Source organism: Strigops habroptila, chromosome 5, assembly GCF_004027225.2.
Source record: "Strigops habroptila isolate Jane chromosome 5, bStrHab1.2.pri, whole genome shotgun sequence".
In the NCBI taxonomy this organism is placed as follows: Eukaryota; Metazoa; Chordata; class Aves; order Psittaciformes; family Psittacidae; genus Strigops; species Strigops habroptila.
Window position 1 is genome coordinate 46,395,329 of NC_044281.2, and position 26,568 is coordinate 46,421,896.

The window sequence follows — 26,568 nt, forward strand, 5'->3', positions numbered from 1 at the left end:
TTTGGCAAATATATTTATTTATTTTTGATGATAATGACTGGGATAGGAAATTTTGGCTGGAAAAAGGATACATGGGGTGGAAATTGAAAGTCACAGGACTGCTTCTTCCATAATTTCCTGGATTTTTAGCGATAGTTGAGGAGTTCAGATAGGCCCAATACTCTTCCCCATAACAGATCCATTTTTTACCGGACAGCTTAAAGCTTAGATGTCTCAAGGTTATCTATCTCTCTTGTCTCCAGGAACTGTCTGACCTAACTGTCTGTGGGCACTTCCTACAGCTGTTGAGCATTGCTGGGGAGTGGATCCAAATGCAGAGTTCAGGTTCTCATGAGCAGTTGTTAACAGTCTTTGTTTATTCATATTATATTATAAGCACCTATCTTAGTATTTGCTTTTTACCTTTAAGTGGGAGAAAAAGTTTTAAAATTAAATTCTTTAGTCTAAGGCACTTTATCAGACACCTTAGGGTGTTACAGTCCATGCCTGCATGGAAAACTCAGAGGCTGTCTTGGAAGATAAATATACATATGGATGTCTAACACCAACTTACGGAATTCTTAGCATTTCCTATCTGTCTAACATATAATTGTGATAATACAAAGGTGTGTGTATATGTGTATATATGTAGATAAGACGTTTACTTTAGTAATATCTCTCCCAGTGTACACTTCACACTTTTAAAAACACAATAATGATTAAAATTGTGGCATTCTACTGAATGCTCTTACCTTATTTTGTGTGATAAACCTCTAGTCTAACAAGTGAGCAAAATTTTGTTGTTTTCGAAAAGTCATATTTAGTGTTATGAAACAGTGACATTAAGCAGCATTATGTGAAAAACCTCTGAAACATTAATTTTAATATTACACAAACCTATGGTGCTTAGATGTTTTTCCACCTTTTTTATTTTTTTCTTTTTTTTTTTTTTTTTACCATCTTAGCTGCAGGACTCTGCAGCTATGAACATGATTTTTCCTGTGATTCCCACCATGTTTCCTATCCCTGAACAGGTTCAGGTAATTTAAAACCTTTTTTTCTGCTTCCATTTAATTTGGGCAAAATCTGAACCATCAGCAAAGCCACATTCAGCAAAAAATGCAGTTAAAATATCTACAGAAATCATAAAAATCCTGAACTGGGTCAAAAAGAGTGACAAGTCCCAAAAAACTGAGGAGACTAGCACATATACTTCATTACTTTGACAGAAGCAACTTGATAGTTTTCATTTTATGGTTTGACAGGCATACCATGGTATACTATATTAAAATAGCATATACACATACCATTGTATAGGAATGGCTGACAAACTCCTGAAAAAAAGATGGCTTAAGTATAGTTTGAAATGGAACAAATTGCTTTCTACTTTGAAATATGCAAAAAAAATCCCAACCTAATCCCCACAATGAAATACAAATAATATAACTGAAACAGAACATGCAAGACATGCAAGAAATACAGAAAAATACTGACTTATGATAAGAAAAATATCTAGCTACTGGCAATAAAATGCACTGGATAGCTGTTAGCTGAATTTTGGTTGAAGTAAATGCATAGATATGAGTATCATTTGATATTTTCATGCAAGCTAATTATTTCAAAATTTGAAGCTACAGGAAAAATTTTGATTTGGATCATTGCCTTTGTATCTTAATGCTGACTGTGACATGGAATGATGTGAGGAAGGTAGAAATCCAATCTCATCCCTTTTACTAGGGTTTATTAGGGCACAGACCATCTAGTTTTTTGAAGGCTTGGAAAAACAAAGTTGGCATACAGTGTTTTCCATATATAATCTCCTTCTTTGGTGAAAATTCCATAATTATTAATGACATTTACCATAGAGACATCCAAGACAGTTGCAAAGTTTCTGACAGAAACTGCTCCTGTAAGCTGTGTTCTTTATGCTTTTAATGTATGACATATCAGAACACAGAAATACAGCTGAAATAAGGATAATAAAAAAAAACATTGTGAACAATTTCTAGTGTGCAAATTCAGGTACTTTTCAAACAGCCATCTATCGTGACTGTTTACAAAGTATCAAAAAAGATTGTGCCTTTGCTCAGATGGTAGAAACGTTCCTGTGCACAAAGCACTGTCACTGGATCGGTGTTATTTATGACCATCGAGTAGCTACTGCTGTGAGGATAGTCCTGCAGGTCATGGATCAGGGCATTAAATAAAGCATTTTGTGAGCCCCTCTGTTTCAGTGGTACAGTAGAAAAAGATGACTGATTAAAGAACAGCCTTCCACCATCTTCCACCTTCCTGGTTGTATTCAAGTCTGGCTTCAAGTTTAGCTGGGCTGGAGAATGAATGTTTTTATTTTCAGTGGTTTGCGTAGATGCTAGCTTGTTCAAAGTTAAGTTTATAGGCTAAATGAATGCAGTTTTCATTAGAAGAAGATGTATCTTATCCTTCTATGAAGGTTTGTTGAAAATAACCTGATAATTTAGCATCAAATGAACGGCTGCTGAATTTTCCCCTCTCCCTGTCTCACACACACACATCTACACACAGAGGAATATTACTTGACTGCCAAACTATGAGCAAAGATTTTGTTCACTTTAATCTCAATCTTATGAGTTAGAAAACCATGAAACAAAGTTTCTATCAAGTATGCTGACAGATTTTTAGTTCTAGTGGCTCCACAGGGCATCACTACAAGTACACTGAAAAACTTTTTCTTATTAAAGGTTTCTGAGCTGATCCATTTTCCATTTAAGTCAATATGAGTAGTATCACCATAAAGAACTCAACACTTGCTAACTGATACCATACACCCATGAAAATTATTTCGTTTCTAAGTAAACAAAAAGTTGTGGAACCTCCAACCCCATTGTGTGGTTACTGCTGTCACAGTAAAGCCTTTTGGTGGCAGCTACTTTGGTGTGTTATGTCACATAACACCATATCAGTTCAGGACTGACAAGTCTAAACAAATGGTTTGAAATATGGGAAAATGGGGAAGATGGAGGTAAGGGGCATGGAATAGCCTCTTTCTGTTTTTTGAGGGCTGCTTTGTTTTCTGAGTGAAGGCACCTCAGAGAAGTCTCATCACCTTACCCTTGGTTTGGAGGAGTTCATGGTCATTTATGAGAGCCTCAGTATTACCTGTAAATGGCTCTTAATCTGGGCAACTGAACAAGTTCTTGTTCTTTGTTTTTAAATCCTGAGAGAAAATGTGCATATTTACATTTCTGATTCAAACATATGAAGCTTAAGGCCCTAATCCAACAAATCACTGAAGGACTTCCTTAACTGTAAAGAATAATGACAAGAAACCACAAAATAGATCTATTCAGGTCCTTAGAGAAGTTTCCATCTGTTTTGGTGGACAGAGACCAGTATCAGTAAAGCAAGTGTTATAGAAAGAAATAACCTATATCCATAATAAAGTAGAATAAACATGAGAAAACAGTTTCTAGTAGCAATATCTGTTTCCTAAGAATTTCAGCTGAAATGTATAATCTCTGATACTAAAAAAAAAAAAGGTTCGTGAAGGAATCATGAAGAGAAAGCTGGATCAGGATGGCTGCAGTTGCTCAGGATCCAAGTGATATGGTTCTGTTCTATTATGAAACAAAATGGCCACATTTTGCTCTCATTTACATATATGTCATTCCTCCCAAACCAGGGAACATTGTTTGTCTGCGTGAAGTTGGTTTGTTGGTTTGCTATATAATTACATCCATGATCCATGAGGATCCCGATTGTAATAAAACAATATGCTAAATGAATATGTAACTGGAGATCTTTAAAAGACTTGTTAATTCCTTGGGGGTTTATCATGCTGTAGTCAATTTAGGGACAATTCAGTTACTAGATTGCTAGCAATATTGGTTTCATAAATTCAGAGGAGTAAAATGAGCTAAAAAATCTTCTCTTAAAGTGAAACGCTTAACATAAAGCCTTCTTTTTAAGCTGCCCTCTTACTTTGCCCTCTGCCTTGCTCCTGAAGCTTTCTGTTCGTACAATTTCTCTCACTTAGGTATCAATCCCATTAGACTGCTACATTATATGGTTAAAACATTGATGTAACGCAATCTGTTACAGCAAATAATTGAAGTAATAAAATACAACTGCAGTTATTTGTTCTCTTGAATTGCAGGCAAGAAAAAGGAGACATGGTTTTTTAAACTGACCCCATAGTGTTGCATATAGATGGCAAAACTTTTTTTAATGTGTTTTCTTTTATTACTGTAAAACTTTTTTGAAAAAAATATAGTATAATTGTAGTTTGTTTGTTTGTTTGTTTTTTCCACAGGAAAAGCAATTAGTCTACATTATGGAATTACGCCTGCATAATTTTATTTAAAAAACATTTTTTTTTTTTTAAAGTAACAAGGATGTTGAAAGAATCTGAAAGTATAACTACCTCTTTTTGGTCTCCCCAAGAATCTTAATGGATTTAGTGTGTGTGTCTGTGTGTGAACATCTCTAGGCTGAGACTCGTTTTGTCAAGTGTTAGCCCAAAGTCTTTCTCTATTAATGGCTAAACTGTAAGGTCTGACTAAACGGAGTTTGCAGTGGAAATACTGCCAGCTCCTTGTCTGTGATGGCATGTGTAATGTACTAGGGCATAGTGCCTCACATCCCCAGTTTATTCAGGAGGAAAAGAGAGGACTTCTGTGTCTATCTTTTTATCTTTTTCATGGCTAGGAGGTGGATACCCTCATGTGCTAGCTTCCCTGAATCTGGCTCTGACCAGGGGGTATGTCAGGACCTTCATTTTCTCTTTGGTACAGAGTAAGCAACAGAGACAGTCTGCTGGCTTTAAATTTCTCTAGAATTTTTGTTTCAGTGTGTACAAATGTCACTGCTTGATTTTCAAAGTATATTAACATTATTTTAATGTCTACAAAATGTTGTTTGATTCTTTTTTATTTCATACATTAAGTGGTTTATTTTATTTATCAAGCCTATCGAAAAAGATTTTATGCAAAATTCTGAAGACAAAATGCCCTGTTTCCTTCTGCATGTTCACTAATAGATATATTATACAATACTAGAAAAAGGCAAAAGGCCAAACTCATCTCTGGTGTAATTCCAGTAAAAGCAATAAAATTACACAAGGCATGAATTTGGCCCAGGCATTGTAAATGTTACTTTGGTGCACACTGAGTGTCTGCTTGTTGTTACTGGCAAGGTTTAAAATACAAATTTCCCTTTTTTTTCATAGAAATAGATATATTTCTCTGGAACAGATTAATCAATGAAGCAGGTATCAGGTAACTATGACAAAGACATCAACTGATTCAAATGCCTGCCCTTTTTATGGCTTTTTCTTCTTCTAACTAGCTTACAGTCTCTGCTTTCAAATTGTTTAAATATATATTATTCTCTCTTTTGTGCATTGTCATTGCAAGACCTTTTTTTTTTCCCTTCTGTTCTCTCCTTTTCTCTAATTTGTCTTGTATGCCCTTCCGTGATGTTTCCTGTTGACACTTCTCAATATTTTTTCTAACTCAGAATGTGGCTTTCTAGCAGACACAGAGGCCCCAGAGTGAATACCCTTCTGAGCCAATTCTGACTTGGACCTTGCACAATGCTATTAACTGGCTTTTAGTCTAAGAAAGGTGGCTATAGTGGGATTGCCTGAACCTGAAGACAGAAATGATTGAGGAAATCTTGCCAATATGTTTGCACTACATTCAACCACTTTTAATTATTACTCAAAAAAATAAAAGAAAAAAAAAAAGCCCAAGACATTTTAAATCACAAACTTGCAAGGGCAATGCAATATTGCATTCTTCTTTACATTTAAGTTTATACTTGTTGTCTGCTTTAAAGTAAACACAGTTCAATGCCCTTGGAAACAGTTTTCTTCAGCCCACTGGACTTCCCTGGAAAAAGGCTTTATCTGCTGAACTGCTAGATATTTTTGTGTGCATGTAATTTTTTAGTATCAGTCTGGTTTTTTTCCTTTTTTTTTTTTTTTTTTTTTTTTGTGTATAAAAGTTGGGAGCAGAAGCTTCCTTGGAACAAGACAGAATCATAAAAGACTTCAGGAATCTCATCACAAACTAAACAGTACAAATTGCACATTCTTCGTGGAAGTATTAGCTTTTAGTGCGTGCCTGGATCCAAGTATAATAGATTATCCCAAAGTGGGAAAGAATGAACAGTACAAAATTAGCAGAACTGGGAGCTCAGATTATTTGGTGGAGCAATATGATCTCTGTACTTTCAGGGTACTGAATTTTAAAGCCACCGGAAACATGAAAAATTATATCAGAGTAAGCAAGGAAGCATGTGTAGGTTTGGGAGAAGGGAAATAAAAGTTTGGAAAATACCTTTGCAGAGGAAAATAAGTGCTGAAAATCAGTGAATGAGCTTGTAGGAAACAAACTGCTATTCATGAACAATTTCTTGTTCTGAGGATAGAAAAATGCTAAAACATACAACAGAGAGAAAACAAATAAAATACATTTCAGTGATTGTTCAGGGCCCAAGTGCTGCTGGAGAATAATCCTGCACTCAGACAGAAATATAAAACTGCACAGGATTGGTCGGTCTCCTGAGGTTTCCCTTCTTCTCAAGGAAACCTTGCCAGAACAAATCCTTTATGCCACCAGCTAATGGGTTTGGTCTAATTGTGCTGGGAAGTAGCCCAGGAACACTGTACATTTAATGGAAGCTAAAAGATGGTGGTGAGCATACTCTGGCACATCTACCCTGTACTTTCTGACTGCCTTCTTCAGGTCCTCAGGAATAAGAATGAATTATTCTTGAGAACAAAGACACAAAAAAAAAAGCTTAAGTTAAATACACCCTGGAGGAGCAAGTCACCGAACACAAATCTAAAAATATGGAGTATTACAATACGTATAGGGATATAAGCTGCTAGAGTCTGTATATAGTGGCTATTAATACATACCTTAGCTGCACAAGCCTCACTTCATCTGCCATCTTCACTGTGCTCCCGTAATCTACTAACTACAGCAGATCAGACAGTGATCCCAGCATGGGAGTCTTCAGCTTTAGGGAACATTTGGGATTTTTTTTTTTAATTCTTCTGCAGTATTCTGTTCCATTACAAAGTGAGATAGCATTAAACTGTTTTAAAAACTCATTTTTTTGCTAGCTATATAAATATATCTACAATACTTTATATTTTAAAACTTATTTCCTCTTTGCTTAACTCCTTGAGATAAGTGAACTCTATTTTATGTAAACTTTCCACCAGAATACTGACTACCTTTTAGGCGGTATATGATTTAGAAGGTAATTTTTTTTTTTATTTAATATAAATAGGTTTTAAAGTGCTTTTTGCTGCACTTCAGTTTTTAGATAAAGAGATAAAACTGATGAAACTGACATAACCTTCTGTCACAGAGCAGCACGGCTGTTGGGAGGTGAGGTATTTTTATCTTCATTTCTCTTCATCAGCATGACTGTATTTCTTTACTACATCCCATAAGGTACTTTATCTTTGCCCATAAAGACATTTTCTTCCTTAAACACTAACTATCCTGCGGTATGAGACTTTGTGTCTGTGCATGTCTGCAATGATATTTTATACAATGAAATCACAGCTATGGACATTAAAGCCAAACTGAGCCTCGATTTTAGGTGCTTTAGGGTGTCAAACTTTGGACACCTATAAGAAATCTGACTTTCAGAGAGCAAGTGCTTAAAACTTCTTTTGAAACCATGTCTTCTTAAAATTGCACACCCAGCCTTTAAAGTGCCTAATGGTCACTTCTGAAGTCTCGCTGGCATACCCAGTCCTACCCCAGCAGATCAGTGCCTCAGACCAAGAGCCCTAAGCTTAGGGTTTTTTTGTTGCTTCTTTTATTTAACATGATTTGTTCACTGAGCATCAGAGCAATGAAACCCAGTAAATAATACATTGGACAAACACAGAAGATAACAAAAGGAAATAGTTAAGGTACTATAATAATTTTAGCCATTCTTTTTTCAGGTCACTATAATCTGCCCAAAGATAACGAATTGTTCAAAGTAAACATTCCACTCCAACCACAAAAGGAATCCATTACACAAACATATAATTCACAGTCATTTTTAGTGGGTTGTAAACAGTTTGGAATGAGCATAAAATGGGACAAAAATCAAAGTGAGCATTTAGAAATGAAAAAGTGTTTGCTACAAAAGGTCAGCCCCTTTACTTGGCAAACTATGTAGAAAAGCCTGGGAAAATGTTGAACACACAAGCAGTAAGGGAATTTTAAAGCCAACAACCTCCCTGTTTCTTTAAACAGACATCGGAACCTATAACTGGATCCTGTCAAACAAACGACAGCAAAAAAACATAACAGCTGCTAAGAAGTAAAGTTGAAAGATAAAGTTTTCTAAGTTAAGAACCTTCTCAGAAGTGGACTAGAGGTCTTTCTTAAATCTTTAAGCAAGGTTATGGATCCCAGGGTGGCTTTTAGGCATTGAATCAAATATGTAATTTTGTGTATCATTCCTGTCAGAGCATCCTGCGCTCCAAGAAAAGCAACAGAAACCAATGTCTGCAATGTCCAGTTTAGAATGGAAACAGTACCTGTAATCACCCACTTTGCTGCCTGCAGTGTCATTTTTCGAGTCATTTCTGCTGATTTGAGAACACTAACTTGGATTTGGGAATGGAGGGAGAAAATGAAGGATGTTTCAAAAGAGAAATGAAAGTTAAATCATATTTCCCTGGAGCATTAGTACTGCATTTCTTTACAAAACCTAGACTACACTGGATATCCTTCATAGGTTTAGGATACTGACTGCTCGGGGTGTTCATTTACTCTGTCATTAGACACACAGACAAATGATCATCCCTAGAAAACAGTAACAAGTCTGTTTTCACACGATAAAACATTACTATGAGAAGTACTGGGTGGCATTTTGTTTAGATACAATGCAGACTGATATTTTGGGGTTTGTTTTGGTTTTGGTTTGGTTTTGGTTTTTTGTTCGTTTTTTTGTTTTTTTGTTTGGTTTTCTTTTTGGTTTGTTTTTTTTTTTTTTTTTAATGCATTCTATTCACGCCTTTCACATATTTAAGGGGGGGGGGGGGGGGGGAGGGGGCAAAAAACCCGCCAGGACTTTTAAAGGGTCATGTACAACAAAATAAATAGGCAACTTGAGAAATGACTGGAAATAATATCTTGCCTAGAAACATCAAAAATCTTACAATGGGCCCCACCCTTGGCAGGAGTGCACAGCATGTGAGTTATAGTACACTGGGAGGGTTGTTCCAGGCTTTCCTTGCTACACTTTTCAGCTTAGGGTTGGCACTACCTATCAGATGCTTTCTGGGGAGAAGAAAAAGAATGGAATAGAGGTGAAAAAAGGCAGGTCAGCATATAGACCCAGAAAAGCCTGAAGTACATCCAAGATAGGTGTTGATGGCGAAGTAAAGGACTACAAAGAAAAAACAGATATACTATTCCATGAAAATCTTTCTCTCCAAGTCCCTGAGAACGTAGAAAGTGAAGAAACACTAGAAATCATTGAGTAGCCATTGCGTTTCTTCAATCTGATCATTGCATGGTACAGAATTATTCTCTTATCCTGACAGGGTCACATCATAGGACTTTTTTATTGCTATTTAGATATTGCATTAAGGGTACAATGCTCTTTGCCTAGATACTATTGACTCCAGTGGCACAGGTCTGTATAGCTGTGTAGGAAAAGAAGTTGATTAAACAGTATGGATGAATAAATAGTACAGGAAGAAAAAAAAACCCCTGAGATTTTTAAAAAAAAAAAGTGGCAATTGCCTTGCAATTTTACATGAATAGACACATGAATAGACATGAATTTTATTTTTAATAAAAATAATAATTTTTATTAACTCTTTTTATTAAACTCCACTACCAGCTCTGCAAGATGGCTGAGTAAATGTAGAATTTAATTAATAAGAATTCTCTTTCCCAGTCCTATAGCTAAAAATACCAAAATAGGCTGAAAAAATGGAATTTGCTCTTGAACAAGCCAATCCTTGTTGGATAGATAAATATGCATTATGGTGTGAGAATTTTTAGACCAAGCCTTAGAAAGCACCCCTGTCCTGAAAAGGTGAATAAGCAACCAGTAGCCTAGAGGATAAATGAACAAAATCTGATCTAAGGTGCAGCAAAATAACTTCAGAATAATTCCTTTGATTTTGATGTAGATATTAATTTAAAAATAGTGTAACTAAGCAGGAAATCTTGCCAACAGTTAATAACAACCTCTACATTTTTAATCTGTGAGAGAATGTTACTACAGTTGGATATTGCATGTAACCTCATCTACTCAAGAAAATGTACTAATTAATACGTTTTATTCGGATTACTGCTAGACTTTCTGCGCACAGTAATAATGCTTTAAAAATCAGAAAAACAAATAGAAGATCAATAGGTAAATAATTGAAACCATGAGCTAATAAATAAGAACATAACTGTTCAGCAAAACCAGAATGTTCTGTAAGTAGCATTTAGGGTTATTTCTCCTAAGGTCTTTTTTCCTAATAACCCTATAACTTAAATGAAGCACATAAGTAACATTTTTGGTACAGTTACAGTATGCAGCTGATGTATTTTCTAAATAGGAAAAAAAGCTTTTCTACAACAGCCAATATGCCAGCTGTACTGAGTATCTAGGCCATCTTACTAAGACTATGAAAGTAAACATACAGTTTTCATTAAATGTGCCTTTCCCATAATTGGTACATAAGTATTTCCCATGACTCTGCAATTGAGTATCTTGGCTGGAGGCATATCTGGCCATTAAGAGGAGGGCTTCAGATCTGTTGAGTCTCAGCCATGCCGGGAGACTTGGCACCTCCACATACTGCTTCCTAATACCAACCTCGGTATAAAATGTCATCAGAAGCTTGCATAAACATTGGACTTAGCTTCACATAAATTACTGCTGTCCTGAGATACTTTATGCCAGAACTTAGTAAAAACAACACTTTGAGTAAATAAAATGTGAGTAAATGCAAGTATCTTAATCCAAGAAAACGATCATAGAAAAAACTCTGTATCAAATATAAACTCCTAAGTACAGTGATAAAATGAATTTTTTATCATCTCTTGCCATATGATTAGCTTTTATTTACATATTAGACCAACTAAAAAGGGTAGACATGTCTAAGTCACAGCAAGTTTGAAGGAAATACCAGAACAATAATACAGTACTCCAAAGGATGAACTCCATTGAAGAAACAGTGGTATTTTCATTTTCTTCCATGAACATTTCTCTGATAATCACACAGACAATAAACATTTGATTAGATGTCTTTGATTTTTCTGTTACTGCTCAGCAGTGCAGAGACCTCTGGCCTCTGTTCTCCTAGAGGAGTGGTCAGATACATCTATGAAATATCTAGTGCTTCTTCTGGAGAACCTGTGCTAAGATCATAACCGGACAGTCAATTAGACATATTCTGCATGGCACATCATTATTATAATCTAATCTCAGCTTTTACTTTTCATGTTCTGAATTTCTCCTCACAATTTCTCCCCTATTAATAGTCATTTCACATATTTCTCCTATTTCTTTGTCTCTCTCTATGCAGACTCCAGCCTTCCTCCAGAAAACCAATGCTACTATCTCCCCCTACTGAACGATCTCCAGTTTGTTAGTCTCTGACTTCCTGCCAATCATTCTGGGAATAATAATATCCCAGTGCTCTCTTTGCTGTATAATTAAAACATGAATTTCCCAGAGTTTGAAACTCCAGGGTAGTTTTATTGCACCTTTCACTATAAAACCAGGTAACAATGATGGAATTAAAATAGCTTTTTCCTTTGTGGTTAACAGTCTAAGCATCTTTTTATTTTTCATTGGTTCCCTTTTTCTGAGACTCCAGTATATGGCCATGACAATGGGTTCACCCAGCTTTATTCTGAAAATAAATTTTCTATCTATCTTTTGCAAGATATATGTTTCCCCAGATCCCTGGAACAAGTTGTAAACTTGTAACAGATGGTGATGAAGCCACACATTTTTATACAATGCATTTTAAGATTCTGCATCTACCGCATGTACCTTCCAAAGAAAGTGACCTTCAATGAGAGAATATACACTCTGCAGAAAGCAAAGCAGGCAACGGTGTTAAGTACATCTTTTCTATACTATGTAAATCCTTGTTATTAATCAAAGCTTTTAATGAGGGTGAATATGCATTCCAATGTTCTTACAATATGATAGCTTTTTAAAATAACTGTAAAAATTAGATACCTGCATGCATTAAAAAAAATATGGTCATACTAGAATAACATTTGTTTTGGAGGAATACAATTCAGGACTTAGGAAAAAGTATTGGCATGACACTAAGCAAAGACTTCAGAGTGAATGTTACTGACATTTTATTGATGTTTAGCATTTGCTTACCCGGAGAATGACTAAACCAACCACATGTCAAACAAAATATAAGGAATAATCAGCATGAATGGGTTATATTAGTTTTTATAAAGAAAATGAGCATACAAAATGGGATATAGTTCAGTTCATAAGTATATTATAAACTCCACTGCCTGCCTATCCTGGCAGTTTGATCAGAGTTACAAGGTTAAAGTTCTGATCACTAACAGGAAAAAAAAAAGTGTTAAACATTTAGGTACTCACCTCTTCTTTCAACAGTTTTTATACACAGTCTCACAAACTGGGGGACTGTAGATTTCTCATGCTCACAAACCAAGTGCAAATGGGAGCCAAAAATTTGATCTACATTTGGGAAAAAAGAGGAAAATACATTAAGGCATATTATTAGTAGTGGCATTTTTCACTCTTCTTAGCTTGCATATTAATTAAAAGCTCAGATATCAAAGATGGACAAAGTTGGAAACAAGAACTTTTTGAGTCCTGTTGGTCATTAGCTTCTGCCACAGAACCAAATGTCTTACACCAAGTTCAACTTGTGATTTGTATTGTTTCTTTGGCAAATAATCATTTAATTAGATAATGTTACTGTTTAGTTTTTATGATTTCAAAGTTTTGATCAACTTTGAATGTTGATCTTAAAACATATTTGTATAAGCAGGTTAAACTTTTCAGATTACTAATTAGCTTCCTCCACCTCATTTCCACTCTATATGTTTGAGAAATTATGAAAAGAGCAATCAGTAATGAGGACATTGTCAGCCAGAATCAAAACGAATCAAACAGATGAGAGAAACTGCTCAATAGGAGCCAATTAAATGCTGAAACAATAGGAGTGTATTATCATCATTTATCCAAAGAGACAGTCTCCATATAGCATTTCAACAGAGTACTACAGTTTGGAAATTGACATAGAGGCTTTGAAAATGACTGTATAGATAACTGAAGGGTTCTAGCACAAGCCTGGACTCCACACAGTGCACCTAACAAGCCCACAGCTCCCATGGCGCAGGATATTTCCTCCATAGTCAGCCCCACCATCTTCTACCGTAAGCAGTTTGAGTGCTGCTTCCTCCAAGCAGCACACGTTTTTCTCACTAACAGGCAGAAAACCATTTGTTTATTTTCTTCCTTACAAAGAGTTTATTTTTCTATTGTTAATTGTTATAATTTCTTATTAAGCTTGCTTACATTTCAAGAGCAACTTGATTGCCTTTTCTTTCACACAATCACATAATAATTGAGATTAGAAGGAACCACTGGAGGTCATCTAGTCCAACCTCCCAGCTCAAGCAGAGTCACCTAGAGTACATTGCTCATGATTGTTTCCTAATACCCCAGAGTAGGGAACAATCAGAGAAACAAGGTGGGGTGCATGGAATGATTTGAACTTCTTGATATATAGCAGGGAATTTATTCCAGCATCTCCTAATGCATGTGATCTGCATTCTGGTAGTGTACATTAAAGCCTCAATTTAAGTTAGTTGGAGTTTCGGCTGCAGAAGGGATGGAGAACTGGGTTCACAGAACTACACTGAAGAAGGTTGTGTGCATGTGTGGCGTTAAGCATTAGCGAACAGTCTGTTACATGTTTTGGGGTTATGTTTCTGACAAAGCACAGTCTGGTTACATTTTCTTCAGAAAACATTTATAGCTGCCTTCAGTGGTAATTATATATACAGAGATTTATGATTAAAATGTACTAGCTCTTCCTCTTTTGACATTTTAATTGTTTTTTAAAATTTTAGCAAAGACCTGTCAAATTCTTTGCATAACATGGAACGATTCCCAGTGTAAATTACATTAAAAAGAATAAAAACATATCTTATTTGGTGGACAAAGACACTTGTAAACTATTTCAGAAGCAAAACAGGCAAAGAGCTGCATTGTGTAGATGGCAATACATGAACAACTGAAAAAAAATTAATGTATGTATCTTCAGCAACTTTTCTTCTCTATTATAACCACTATATAATCAACTTCTAGGATTATTTTGCAGTTACTCTTTCAATCTCCAGTATGAATGCAAGATACTCAGTATTTGAGAGAGGAAATACTGAAACTGTTTTGCAATTCTTACCTAGTTCATTACTTCTTTTCTGGTGTAGATTCTGTATCTTCAGCAAAATGTTTAACCTCATTTTATATACTTTTCAGTACATGGGTATAGTCACATTCTGTATCCTGCAGTTAAGCTTTAAAACATCTATTCTTTAAAAGACTAGCACTCAAGATTTTTTTCTTGAATGGAAATGGCAGCAAATCAGCATTAATAGTTGCTGACCATCAAAAGAGACTATGGTAAAATATTGACACACAACTGCTTTGGATTATTTCCCCCCCCCTTCTAGAAATTCATGAATATTTATAAGTACATGATCCCATGAGATATCCAAGTACTCTGAATTCTGGGTACTCCTGAACCTCAAATTCCGTGACTCTTTCTACTCTATTGATTTTTTACTGTATCTGTTGTTGTACATAAATAGGGGAATGGCAGTAGTTACATTGCCATATTTACAATCTTAGAGGTCACAGGGATAGCTGATGAAAACTCAGCTGAGACTTGTTTATGCAGTAATTTGAAAATAATGAATTATAAGAATTGCAAATTGCTAACTTTTGTAAACTAGATTAATGTGTAACTAAGATTAAAATATTTTCTTGGTCTTTTATAAGTGTGTCTATACATATTTAAAAACTAGTTTAAGGAGAAACTATCCAGTATTTTTTAATTTTTTTCCTAAAAAGTAAGAACTGCTTCCAAAGGAATAAAAGAAGCAAAAAAGCCTTTGTTTGATTTATTTGTGATAGGGCCCTTCAAAACTTCGTTTTTTATTACTTGAAAAAAAAGATGTACACAACACTCCTAACCTCCTGTTATGACAGTTTATGTTTCTTATCCAGCTTATTTAACTCAAATGCCTGGGAAACAGACACAATTACCACCTTATGGAATGCTGCTTAACTTTAAATGCTCCCCTCTGAATAGAAATCCACTTTATCTTCTCAGAGTTATTCCAGTTTCTCAGGAATTATTTCCTCTATAGGCTCCTGAAATGTTCTTGTTTCATCATTTAAAAATTTGAACTAACAATTGTTCAGAAACATCTTTTATTAGAACAAAGGCAATTCCCATACAGTGGATTCTGTTTATAAGAGCTTGTACAAAAGAACTGCATACTATGCCCATATACAGCTTTAATCATTCACTCTTTCAGCTGTTATCAATTTAAAACCAATGAAACTCCCACACTGAGTCCATTTGAGCAGTCAATTTTAATATCTTGGGGCATCTGTAGTTATTCTGAATTGGCTGCAAAAGCAGAACTAACCAGTTAAGCTCTAACCATAAGTCTACATCAGGCTGGTAAACCATACATCAAACACAGACAGCTAGTCAATACTGTAGTATGAAAAACCATCAAGCATTTTTAAGAAGAGCAATATATTCATAATATATTTGATGGTATGGTTTACATTACACATCCCTGATATCTGCGTATTAAACTTTCTATTTAAGATGGTGGGGTGTGTGACAGCTTTGCACATGGATTTGAGACACCAGAAGAGGAGGGAATGGACATTTGCAAGTTGTATAATATTAGATGATGATTACGGCTGCAATGTATTGCTCGTTCTGGTGAGCTCCAAGATTTCCCTGACTCTGACAGAGCTACTTTTTTTAAGTAGCTCTTGCAGGCTGCAACAAAGCCACTAATTCAGAGCTGCAGAAATCTTGTCTGTGGGAGACAATACTTCTGGAAAAGAAACAATTAAAACAAAATCATTAAAGCCACATCCTTACCGAGAATGTCATTGTTTAACTTTTTTTGGTGTACATGGATGAGATGTGGCCACACTTGGAAGGAGCTCATACTTCAGTGTTTTTTATTAAAAAAAAAATGGGAAAGATATAGCTAATATTCCCATTTCTCATGTAGAAGCTCAGATTCTGACATCAGAGAAGGTATAATGGTGTAATGGCCAAGTTTTTAAAAATGTGAATGATATCTATTTAATTCAGTGTCTTCCAGGAACAAAATTAACTCTGCTAGATCTGGATTTGAACTGCTGGACTATCAGAGCTTTGTATCGGTGTCTAAGTTTTTTTGTTTTCTTTGTATCTGAATGTTAAGAGGGAAAAGGGGAAAGAGAACTAAAAGGCAAAATAAGAGGAATGTACACAGGGAGGTACAGAACAGTAGGCACCACAGCAGTGAATTTTTTGGAAGGGCAAGAGATGTAGTTGGAAAGGGCCATATTCTGAAAGGCAACTTCTAGCTGCTCAATCTGTAGCCAGACATACTAAGCCAGACATTAAAACGATGCTGGTTCCAGACTGGTGCTCCAAATAATGCCACAATGCTTTTACAATAAGTGGGCCAGGTCCTCAGACGACTGAAGATGGTGAGGTTGTCAATGGAGATCCTCTGATTTATGCTAGCTGGGAGTCTTGCCAGTCCTTTTAACTTGGAGATTTAGTATACATCGTTGATCTGTGGTGGTCATCAATTGAAAAAAAAAAAAAATTACATTTGTGAACTGTTACTATAAAGTGGCATGTGAGCTGCCAGATTTGTTTCACATTCTCAGAAAAAGGGAAAATAGAGAATACTTACAGACACTGGTCTCTTTTATGAAATTATGAGGACAACAGCACATTGAATTCAAAGAGAGTGAGTCTGCTGGGTTTAAAACATGACAACTCCTCAAAACAGGCCTCCAGAAATGAGATATTTTACAATTATCTGAATTATTTCTGACAATCATGTCAAAGGAAAAAATCCATTTGTCCTGTGTTTGGTATCCATAGGGTTTGGGAAATGTATTTCCAAATATCCAGGTAGTGGTCAAAGAAAGAAACATCTTTGTGATCCACTGTCTATGAAAGACAAAGGAAATATTTCCTAATTTTCCATAAGTTATTATGAGCACTAAATTACTTGCTAAATTCCTTCATAACCCAGAAGAATTACAGAACACATTGAAGGTCGGTCTTGATCTACTCTTTTGGACTTCAACACGCTGGATGGAGGGGATGCCATCCAGAGGGACCTGGGCAGGCTGGAGAGGTGGGCCATTGCAAACCTCATGAAGTTCAACAAAGCAAAGTGCAAGGTCCTACACCTGTGTCAGGGCAATCCCAGGCACAGCTACAGGGTGGGCAGAGAAGTGATTCAGAGCAGCCATGTGGATAAGGACTTGTGGATGTTGGTAAATGAGAAACTGAACATGAACTGGCAGCATGCGCTCGCAGCCCAGAAAACAAACTGTGTACTGGGCTGCATCAAAAAGATGACCAACAGGTAAAGGGGAGTGATTCTCCCCCTCTACTCTGCTCTTGTGAGACCCCACTTGCAGTACTGTGTACAGTTCTGGTGTTCCCAACATAAGAAGGGCATATACCTGTTGGAGCAAGTCCGGAGGAGGGCCACAAGAATGATCTGGGGGCTGGAGCACCTCCCGTATGAAGACAGGCTGTTCAGCCTGGAGAACGCTGGGTGAAGACCCCAGTATCTGAAGGGGGCCTACAGGAACGCTGGAGAGGGACTCTTCATCAGGGATTGTAGTGATAGGACAAGAGGTAATAGGTTTAAACTTAAATAGGGGAAGTTCATTTAGATATAAGGAAGAAGCCCTACTGTGAGGGTGGTGAGGCACCGGAACAGGTTGCCCAAGGAAGTTGTGAATGCTCCATCCCTGGCACTGTTCAAGGCCAGGTTGGACAGGGCCTTGCGGAAGCTGGTCTAGTGGGAGGTGTCTCTGCCCATGGTAGGGGGGTTGGAACTGTGTGATCTTAAGGTCCTTTCCAACTCTAACCATTCTATGATTCTATGACTTCTTATGAGCATTACACTCATTACACTAAACTACTCCAAGGTCCGTTGAAACTTATGAGAAAACAAAGACATTTTCCCTTGTCTGGAATCAGCATGGTTGGTGATCTCCGTGCTGCTGTCTGCACAGCCGCCAATGTATGCTAAGCCTCATTCTATAGGATATCAAGCCAAATCGCAGCTAATTCCTTTCACTAGCAATTGGGTTGCTTGTATTTTAACCTTGAAACTGTTGTAACCATTCCAACTTTTATGCTGTTTCGGGTTTTTCCTTAACTTAACTTAAAAAATAAACCCAGTGAAGTTCCTTCAGTGTTTAGCTTTTGGGGAAAAAAAAATCCACCACCAAAAACTCTAGATTAATTTCTTGCCAGCTGCATAGTTGCATTTTCCTTATTTCCCACAGTGTCATTTATGTTGTTAACAATGTTTTTTTACCGTTTACTGAAAGTGTATTTTGTGATAGTCTGTTACCAACACAACCACCATAGCTTTAAAATCACATTTTCACAAAAGCTTTTTTTCTGTTTGTGGAATAGAAAGGCTCAGAAATCAAGAAGTTAGCAGGCCAATATCAAGTTGAAAGTTGGCAATTCATTTTGGGTAATATTAAACCATGACAAAGCTTAAACACAAAGATGAAAGTTCAATTATAGACTATAAAGTAGTTTTAAAAGAGAAGCTTTATATATTATTTTTCTAGCGCATTAGTGCAGATTCTGTAAATTCTGAGAATACTTAAATCCCAAGGAACTGAGGTCCCGTGACCTAGCATATAAATTTGAACACAGTTATTCTGAAAATAATAGTATTAAAACAGCAGACATGGAACATGTTTCTTATTTAATATTTCTAGGTTTGCATGCATGTGTATATATACGAATTGAAGTCTGCGTATGGACACATAACCCAAAAATACTGTGTTATACATCATCTCAGAGATGCTTCAAAATGCTTCTAGACCAAAAATATTTTGTTTAAGCATGAGTGAGACAGAATGAGAAGGGCTGATGATCTTCATTAGAGCTCTCACTGGAACATGAAACGCCCCAGTTACCAGCTCATCACAATGAATGGAGTCAATGTGCTGTTCCCATTCTGGCTTCTTTTATGCCAAGGACTAGCAAGCAAACGGGACAGCGATGACAAAAATAACTTTTTTTCATGTAAAGCATCAGCCTGTCTTCATTTTTGGATCAGCATGTAACTAACATTTACACGCTGGTCTGCTACATTCTCTTGTCTGATTGTTATCCTCTTACTTCTTATTCTTCTCATTTACCAACTACCTACTTTATTTACTACATTCTACATAAACAAAGTTTTGTAAACAGTTAAATGGCAATCACATAATTTCTAGATTTTCTGATAACAGTGTTGGCAGAACAAAGTACCCCAGGAGATCAAACTGCTATTTAATTTTGAAGCCTGTATTCCCAAATTTGGTTGATGTGGAGAAACTTGTTGAGTCTTCTGGCCAAGTGTGTACACATCAGTGACTACCAGAGCACAGAACTGTGTTTAAGAGAACTTCCCACCTTAAAATGTATTTATCCATGACTATAATTTACGTGTTAAATTTATTGGAGTTTTGGTTCCAATGTGACATACAATGCAAAAAATCAATATAGATTTGAGAGTTTTATAGTGCCCCTGGCAAATATGAATAGCACTTGATGAAAAGTGAAGGTTTCCACAGCACCTACAGTGCCACTGCATTGGAGTAATTAACACCACACGCTTCACAGATATTTATATCAATTCTTCACTAGCACACAGAACAGCTCTTTGTCAGAAATTCGGTACCAAGATGTCCTGCAAGGCTTTAGATGCACTTTTATTACAAGCCTATATTTTAAGGGATTTACAATTCTGACAGAAGTATTTCCCTATGGGATAAAAGTTAGTATGTATGTTCCCAGAGCTGGAGGAATTTTTTCTTGTAAAAATTGATTAACACTTTTTCCCTTAAGAAAGGAGCAAACAAATAGTTTCAAGAGATTTCTGCAACTATTTACATCATCTTTAGGAAAAAAAAAAAGATGCATCTGATAATGCAGAATTTGACATGCTTTTCATCTTTAAGGTCGATGGTTGCATTTTGTGTTTTAAAAATATTCTAACGGGAGCCTAAAAATTAACATTTAAAAGTGGTCTCTGTATAAGTACTGTAACTGCATTTTCATAACATTTTAACAGATTAACGGATAAACTGTAGTGAAGACAATGAAGGAACCTTATCACATAGAGTTAGATTATCACTTAGACTGCAGATTGGAACTTAGCCATGCTAAAGAATCCTGCCTCATTTGCATGGTCAGAACCTAAACCTAATGAAACTTCATGGTAGATAGCTAACATGTTTTCTTCATGGTGCCATTAGTTTGGTAGTAAAACTGTGCCGGGTACTGATTCTGAATTACTGTGTCACAAATCATACAAATTCATTATCCATGGAATAGTATCCTAGGTCGAACTAAGCTATGTTTATGAATCAAGAGCTTAATATAACTGCAGCCAAAACTAAATTCATGCGTCTTTCCTAGAGAGATACATTAGAGGCTGGAATTGAGTTATGCTAATTAATCTGGGTTTGTTAAAAGGGATCACATCTGATCCCTATGTAACACTGCAGGAGATTCATCAGCCACACTTTGTCAAACTAAAAAAAAACAACCCTTAAATCCAGACATTAAAAGACTATAAATTACACTTCTATTACTGTAATAACTGAAACAAACTAACATGATGCATTCAAATCCTACCCTCAACCTAGACAGTACTTCAAAGAGGCAAAGCCCTCAAATGTATTGAAATCAGATACTATGAATGTCTAAAAACAGATCCTGAAAGCTTGTTGTGTGAGTGTGCACACCTCGCACACACTATTCATTTAAAAATAACTTTTTTTTTTAAGTTTCTGTGGCAGTTAGAAGCAGAAGCCCATCACCAATGCACAAAATGATTTCATATAATGAAGACTCCCTTACACTAAGCACCATTGCATTGAACGTTTCTGCATGTATCTAAAACATAAGAACTTAATTTATAAAATCTTCGCTTCAGACATAGGCCCAGCTGGTGTCTAACTCTTGTGACTGCTTTAGCTTTTGCTGGCTGGGGTCAATCTCTTGGCTCAGCACAGATGAGTTTAATATACGCTAGCAACACCCTTTGCCATTTTTGACACACCACTGGAAAACTCACACTCCAGAGATTGACAGGGACTGCTGGCAAAATGCCTCTTTCTAGTCAATTTGCATGTGCAGTTGTGGGTTTCACACATAATGATTTGGGAGTGTGTAAATTTTTAAAGCATTATTCAGGACAATATTTGAAAACATGGCTTTGCTTCATTATTACTGGTCAGAATGCTACCGCCTTCAAGTTAACTACCAGCTTCTTAGCAAAACACTCCTTGGGTAAACTAACAAACATGTTTCATAAAAGAAACAATTTTTTAAGGATATGTGAAATTGATGGCTGACTGACTTAGCAAGAAATTGTAGTAGGAAAAATATAACAGATTCAGGGCATTTATTATTCACTGGCATGTATTTTAAATTGTTCAAAATGTATTTTGTAGGAGAGTTAGAAAAATAATGAGAGAAGACAGCAGAAAGTATCCCAGTCTACCCTAGAAAACAAACCAGTCAGCACAGCATTTGAAGTTCCTATTTCAGATTCTAAAATATAAAACTTTATCAACATTCTTTTCTCAAGAAATTGAGTTGTGCAGCATGTTGATTTGCAATGTGCATGATGAGTGCCTGTGTTAAATGAAGGGGCTTCTACCAAGTTGCACACCAAAACAGAAAAATTGAAGCAGCAGTCAGACAGCACAGAGACGGATGTAACCATACATTGATTTTTTTCTTTACAATTCAGCAGTGCAAGTTTTATGAGATACAATAACAAAAACGTATCTAAGAAGCATTTGTCCAATGCACCTACGCATTTAACTGAGAATGAAAAATTCATTTGTGAATTTTTTCTTTTTACTCTGAAAAAATACATAAAGCCAACACACCTTTAATAAGTCCTTTTTCTTGCAATGTTTTCAAGGAGGGCCTTCGGGAGATGAACTTCTTTAATCTGCTTTTAACTCGGTTTCTGTCATTTGTGTCAGAGGCACTGTAGTTCAGTCTGAAAACTAAAGGAAATCAAAAGAAAAAGATTCAGTGAAATTGTATTTTAAAACTGATAGTAGTTTGCTCAAGTATCCTTAAAAAGCAGCGGCCATAGCCACCCTAGTAAAATCATGGAGTAGGTCAGTAGTATAGATGATTGGATAGTGCAAAACATCTGATTAGTACTTTTATGAATAAACATGATGACTTCATTCTGCTGGTTAGTCACAGAGTTGTATTATTTATGGCCCATAAGTATTTGGATGGCGACCAGTTTACTCATGAAATGATCACGAATCCCACAAGTTTCACATGGATGATTTTTCAACTAAAACTCTGGACTCAGTGTGCTATACGTTATTAGGTATATACTACTTGTTATGAAAAAGGGTGTATGGTTCACCACTAGTGGAGAACCGAATTCTTTTGCCAAGATCGGTGAAGTGTTATACATATATTTAATGCAGCTATAGAAAATATGGCTATATGCCATGAAATGTGAGATGCATTAATTTATGGAAAGAAAAGTATTCCTGTCTTAATGATTATATTTTATAATATTTAGGCATTTACCAAACTGAGAAACATTTTGAGCTCAGTTTATTCCTGCTCTGTGTCAAAAAGACATAGAACCCAGCTGCAGAAAATCCCCTGAAGAAAGTTTCAGAGACATAAATTTAACTTTTTCTCTGCTGAGGTGCTTGCAGGGCACCATCATAGCTACCAAAATAGGCAGTATTAACATGAAGGAGAAACCAACATGCTCCAGAAGCAGTAGCAATGTCATGGGAAGATCTTCTTCAAAGATTTCCCTGAACAATCAGATTTTTAAAGTTTGCGAACAGTTCACCTGAGCCTCACCACCCTTGAATAACACTTGTCCTGTGTGTTCTTGAGCTCTCACCCTGCCCATTCCCTCAAACGCTGAGTGGGTTAATGGGGAATCAGAGCTGTCCTGACTTCTGGCAAGGGCCTCCAGCTGACAGAGGAGCTACTGCTTTCTGTGGGAAACGTAGCTTTCCATCTTCTCTTGAAAATCAATCAATCGATCAATCAATCCACCAAAACACAGCATTGTCCACAAGTTGAACTTGCAGAAGTTGGTCCATTGTCCCTTCAACAGTATTTCTAAATAGCACCCTGGATAATTTAGCTGCAGTTACAGAGATGTTCCCAAATCTCCACATCCAGATTGAATCTCGCCTATAATGCAGTGATCTTCATATAGAGAATCCAAGGGTAGACAGACAGCAAAAATAAAATTATGATCAATATTATTGCACCATTCTGTAGCAAGAAGTTTTGCATAAGTTATAAACAGAACCAGAATGTTTAAAGGTGCACAATTAAAAAACAATGGCAAGCTAAAATAACTGGTTAAGCAACAGTAACAACCCTGGAATATTGTGGTTTACATTATAAATCTGATTTTAACAGCCAAACTTATAAAATGGTTTATGCTTTGCTGTTGTCAAGGGAGAAAAACTTGCCAAATTGTTCATTTTAAGTAAATAGAACATAGCCAATTAAGGAAAGCAATATTTAAACACATGCCTACGACGATCAGAGCATAGTTTGCTTCTGATTTCACTACTGATTTTAACAGAAGAGTGCTTCATTTTCCCATAGCACTAAAATGACCCCACACATACTTCCACAAACTAGTAATCACACAGGACAAATAAAAGGACACTTTACTGGAAAATACACAGCTTGGTACAATAATCCATCACTTATGAAAAATAGAATTCACATTTTCTAATGGTAGCATTCTTGGAGTGATGTATCATAGAATGTAAAGATTAGCATTCAATTGATGGTTGGTGCTTTTTTAACATTATAGTGGAGGACTTTTTGTTCGAAATTGAGCAATCCTTGGCAGGAGCAAGCTAAAATTCCAAGTCCACTTGGCTGTGCTATAAAAAGAACAACAAATGGATGTTTCTATTTCTGCATCTTAATGGTATTTTGAAACAGTAAAGTGAATTGTTTTTAGTTTGGGGACTCACTTGTTGCTTATGGTCATTCTGTCCATAGTGATTCATATTTAGGTTTGCTCTTTCCAAACTTACAGTGAAACTTCCTCAGTGCAAATGATGCAGGAGTGAAAACATCTCTTAAGCCACTTAATGTGCCTGCCATTTCCCATTCTGCCGGACTCTGAAGCATTTTATGTCCACTTGAACTACATGTTTAGCTTTGATTATATACCAGATTTGTTAAGATATTCTGACTGAAGTGAATGTGGTCATACAGGGAATGGTAAGATCCTTCTGTTTAGAATGATGTATTAACCCAGCTGGAAGTTTTATACCTGAAACAGCAATTACGGTGTTAAAACTACATCTAGAGGTAGGAATAATTATTGTCATGGATACTTTTGTATATTCCATGTTGGGTTGTATAGCACATAATTAAAAGCAGTGGCAAAGTTAATTTCGATGAATTTCCTATTTTATTCTATTAAGCATGTGTGAGTCACCAGAGGGAAACTCCAAGCCTCCCAGAAATTCAAGGGTTTAGATAGCATGTTCCAAAACCAAGCTTTGCCAGAAATATTCTTGTTGTGATCTCATTTAGAAATATTCCTTCTCTTGCCAAACCGTTCTTCTCGCGATATCCCCACATTAAAATGGTTTTGCTATTATATTCGGAAATACAAAGATGACCCAATGTTACTTCCAAATAATAATTAAAAAAGTAGTTATAAAACTCAAACCCAATAATTTATATTTCTGTAGTACCTTCCTTTTTATATTTCAGGTTAAATTTCAGGTTCTGCCTGAATCATCCATGGAAGAGAGCTGGTGAAAATTAAACAACATAAAAAAGTGGAAAGCAGTTCCATACAGATGTTGTATAGGACACTTAAGGACCTAAGTATAAAATAATAGGAAATAAAATCTACTGCTTTTTCTACTGTATGTTCCCTGGCATACACTGCATAGGTGTGCCATTTGATTCATCGTACTGAATAATCCCATGCCCTCAATTTCTAAAGCTACACACACTGACATATCTACCTTAATGCTTCAAAACCAACATAGAAGAGAAAGATAATTCCACTCCCTTTGCACAGACTCTTCATTTAAGCACTTCTTATATTGCACTAAGAGCTTCTGAGACAGAAAAAGGAAACGTGCTTGCTCTAGCTGGAGCCAGGGCTTTTTATAGTACGTGTAGAGGGGAACCCAACAGAGTCTGATATTATGCTAAATTTCTTCTGCAAGTGCAAGTAGATGCAAGGACACTTCAATCCAACATCAAAAATGTAACCTGAATACTGGTTGACTTCCATGTTTGGCTGGAAATGAAGTTGGATCCTGATATCCAGAAAAGCATTTATGGTGACTTTGGTCACTTTATTAGGTCTCTGTTTTTTCCACAGGTGGGAGAGGTATGAAGGGACAAATGAAAAAAAGCACAAGATCTTTTCCTCAGACAATTTACTCTAGAATTAATATATATGAAATCACAACTGCTTATCACATTAGGGAAGTGCAATAGAGATTGAGTACAAAAAGAAAATGGTATAAACACATCTTTGGCTCTTAATGTTGGCTAACACTGTAATAACATCAGCTGAATTAGGAAGGATAATTATAGGCTAAATTCTTGGGGGGAAAAAAAAAGGCGTGAAAAAAACCTGACCTGTCTTTTTTCGGACCTATATAAATCCTTTCAATACTTAGTGCCGCAACTCTAACCTTAATATTCCTAATAACATATAAATACAGGAATATCATGTAAAATGAAAAAATAAAGTCTGTACAAGAGTTTTTACATAAGAAGACAGGTGGAAAGAAAGAATTAATGTATTACCTCCAAGTCACACAGTTCCGCAGAAATAGTACCATCAGAGTCAATGGAAGTTTTGAGATGTCCAGATGAAGAATTACTAGCTGTAATTTAGTGCATTAAGTTATATATATAATGCAATGAGAGTAAACATAATTTAAGCAAGAATAAGCAGTGGCTAGCATATTTGCAAGGTGAAGTTACAAAAGCCTTTCTCTAGAGTTTTGCCACAGCCACAACTAAAAGAACCAAACAAGGCTCTAATCTAACCTTTTCAGGGCAAGGATCAAAATTTTTATGAGACGACTTTTGGTGAATTTAGTCACATATGCAGACAAATATTTCTAGAAGACTGTTTTTCCTGGGTGTGATGGTGTGCACCGAACCCAAATGATTCAGAAAATAAAATCTTTTAAGATGTTCAAAACAACTCCATATTTCATTGGAAAGATTTTGTAACTCCATGTAACATGATCTCATAT

At 36.1% G+C, this 26,568-nt stretch overlaps 1 protein-coding gene across 3 annotated transcripts in view; it reads right to left on the minus strand.

Annotated features, from left to right (window-relative positions):
* ARHGAP15 (Rho GTPase activating protein 15) overlaps window positions 1-26,568 on the minus strand; it is a 338,762-nt gene that overhangs the window by 118,395 nt on the left and 193,799 nt on the right. For all 3 annotated transcript variants that reach the window (XM_030488811.1, XM_030488812.1, XM_030488809.1), the window contains 2 exons: window positions 22,189-22,311; window positions 12,565-12,663 (listed from right to left, as the gene is read on the minus strand). In XM_030488811.1, coding sequence (XP_030344671.1) covers window positions 12,565-12,663; window positions 22,189-22,311 — 222 coding nt within the window. The remainder of the gene's footprint in view (window positions 1-12,564; window positions 12,664-22,188; window positions 22,312-26,568) is intronic.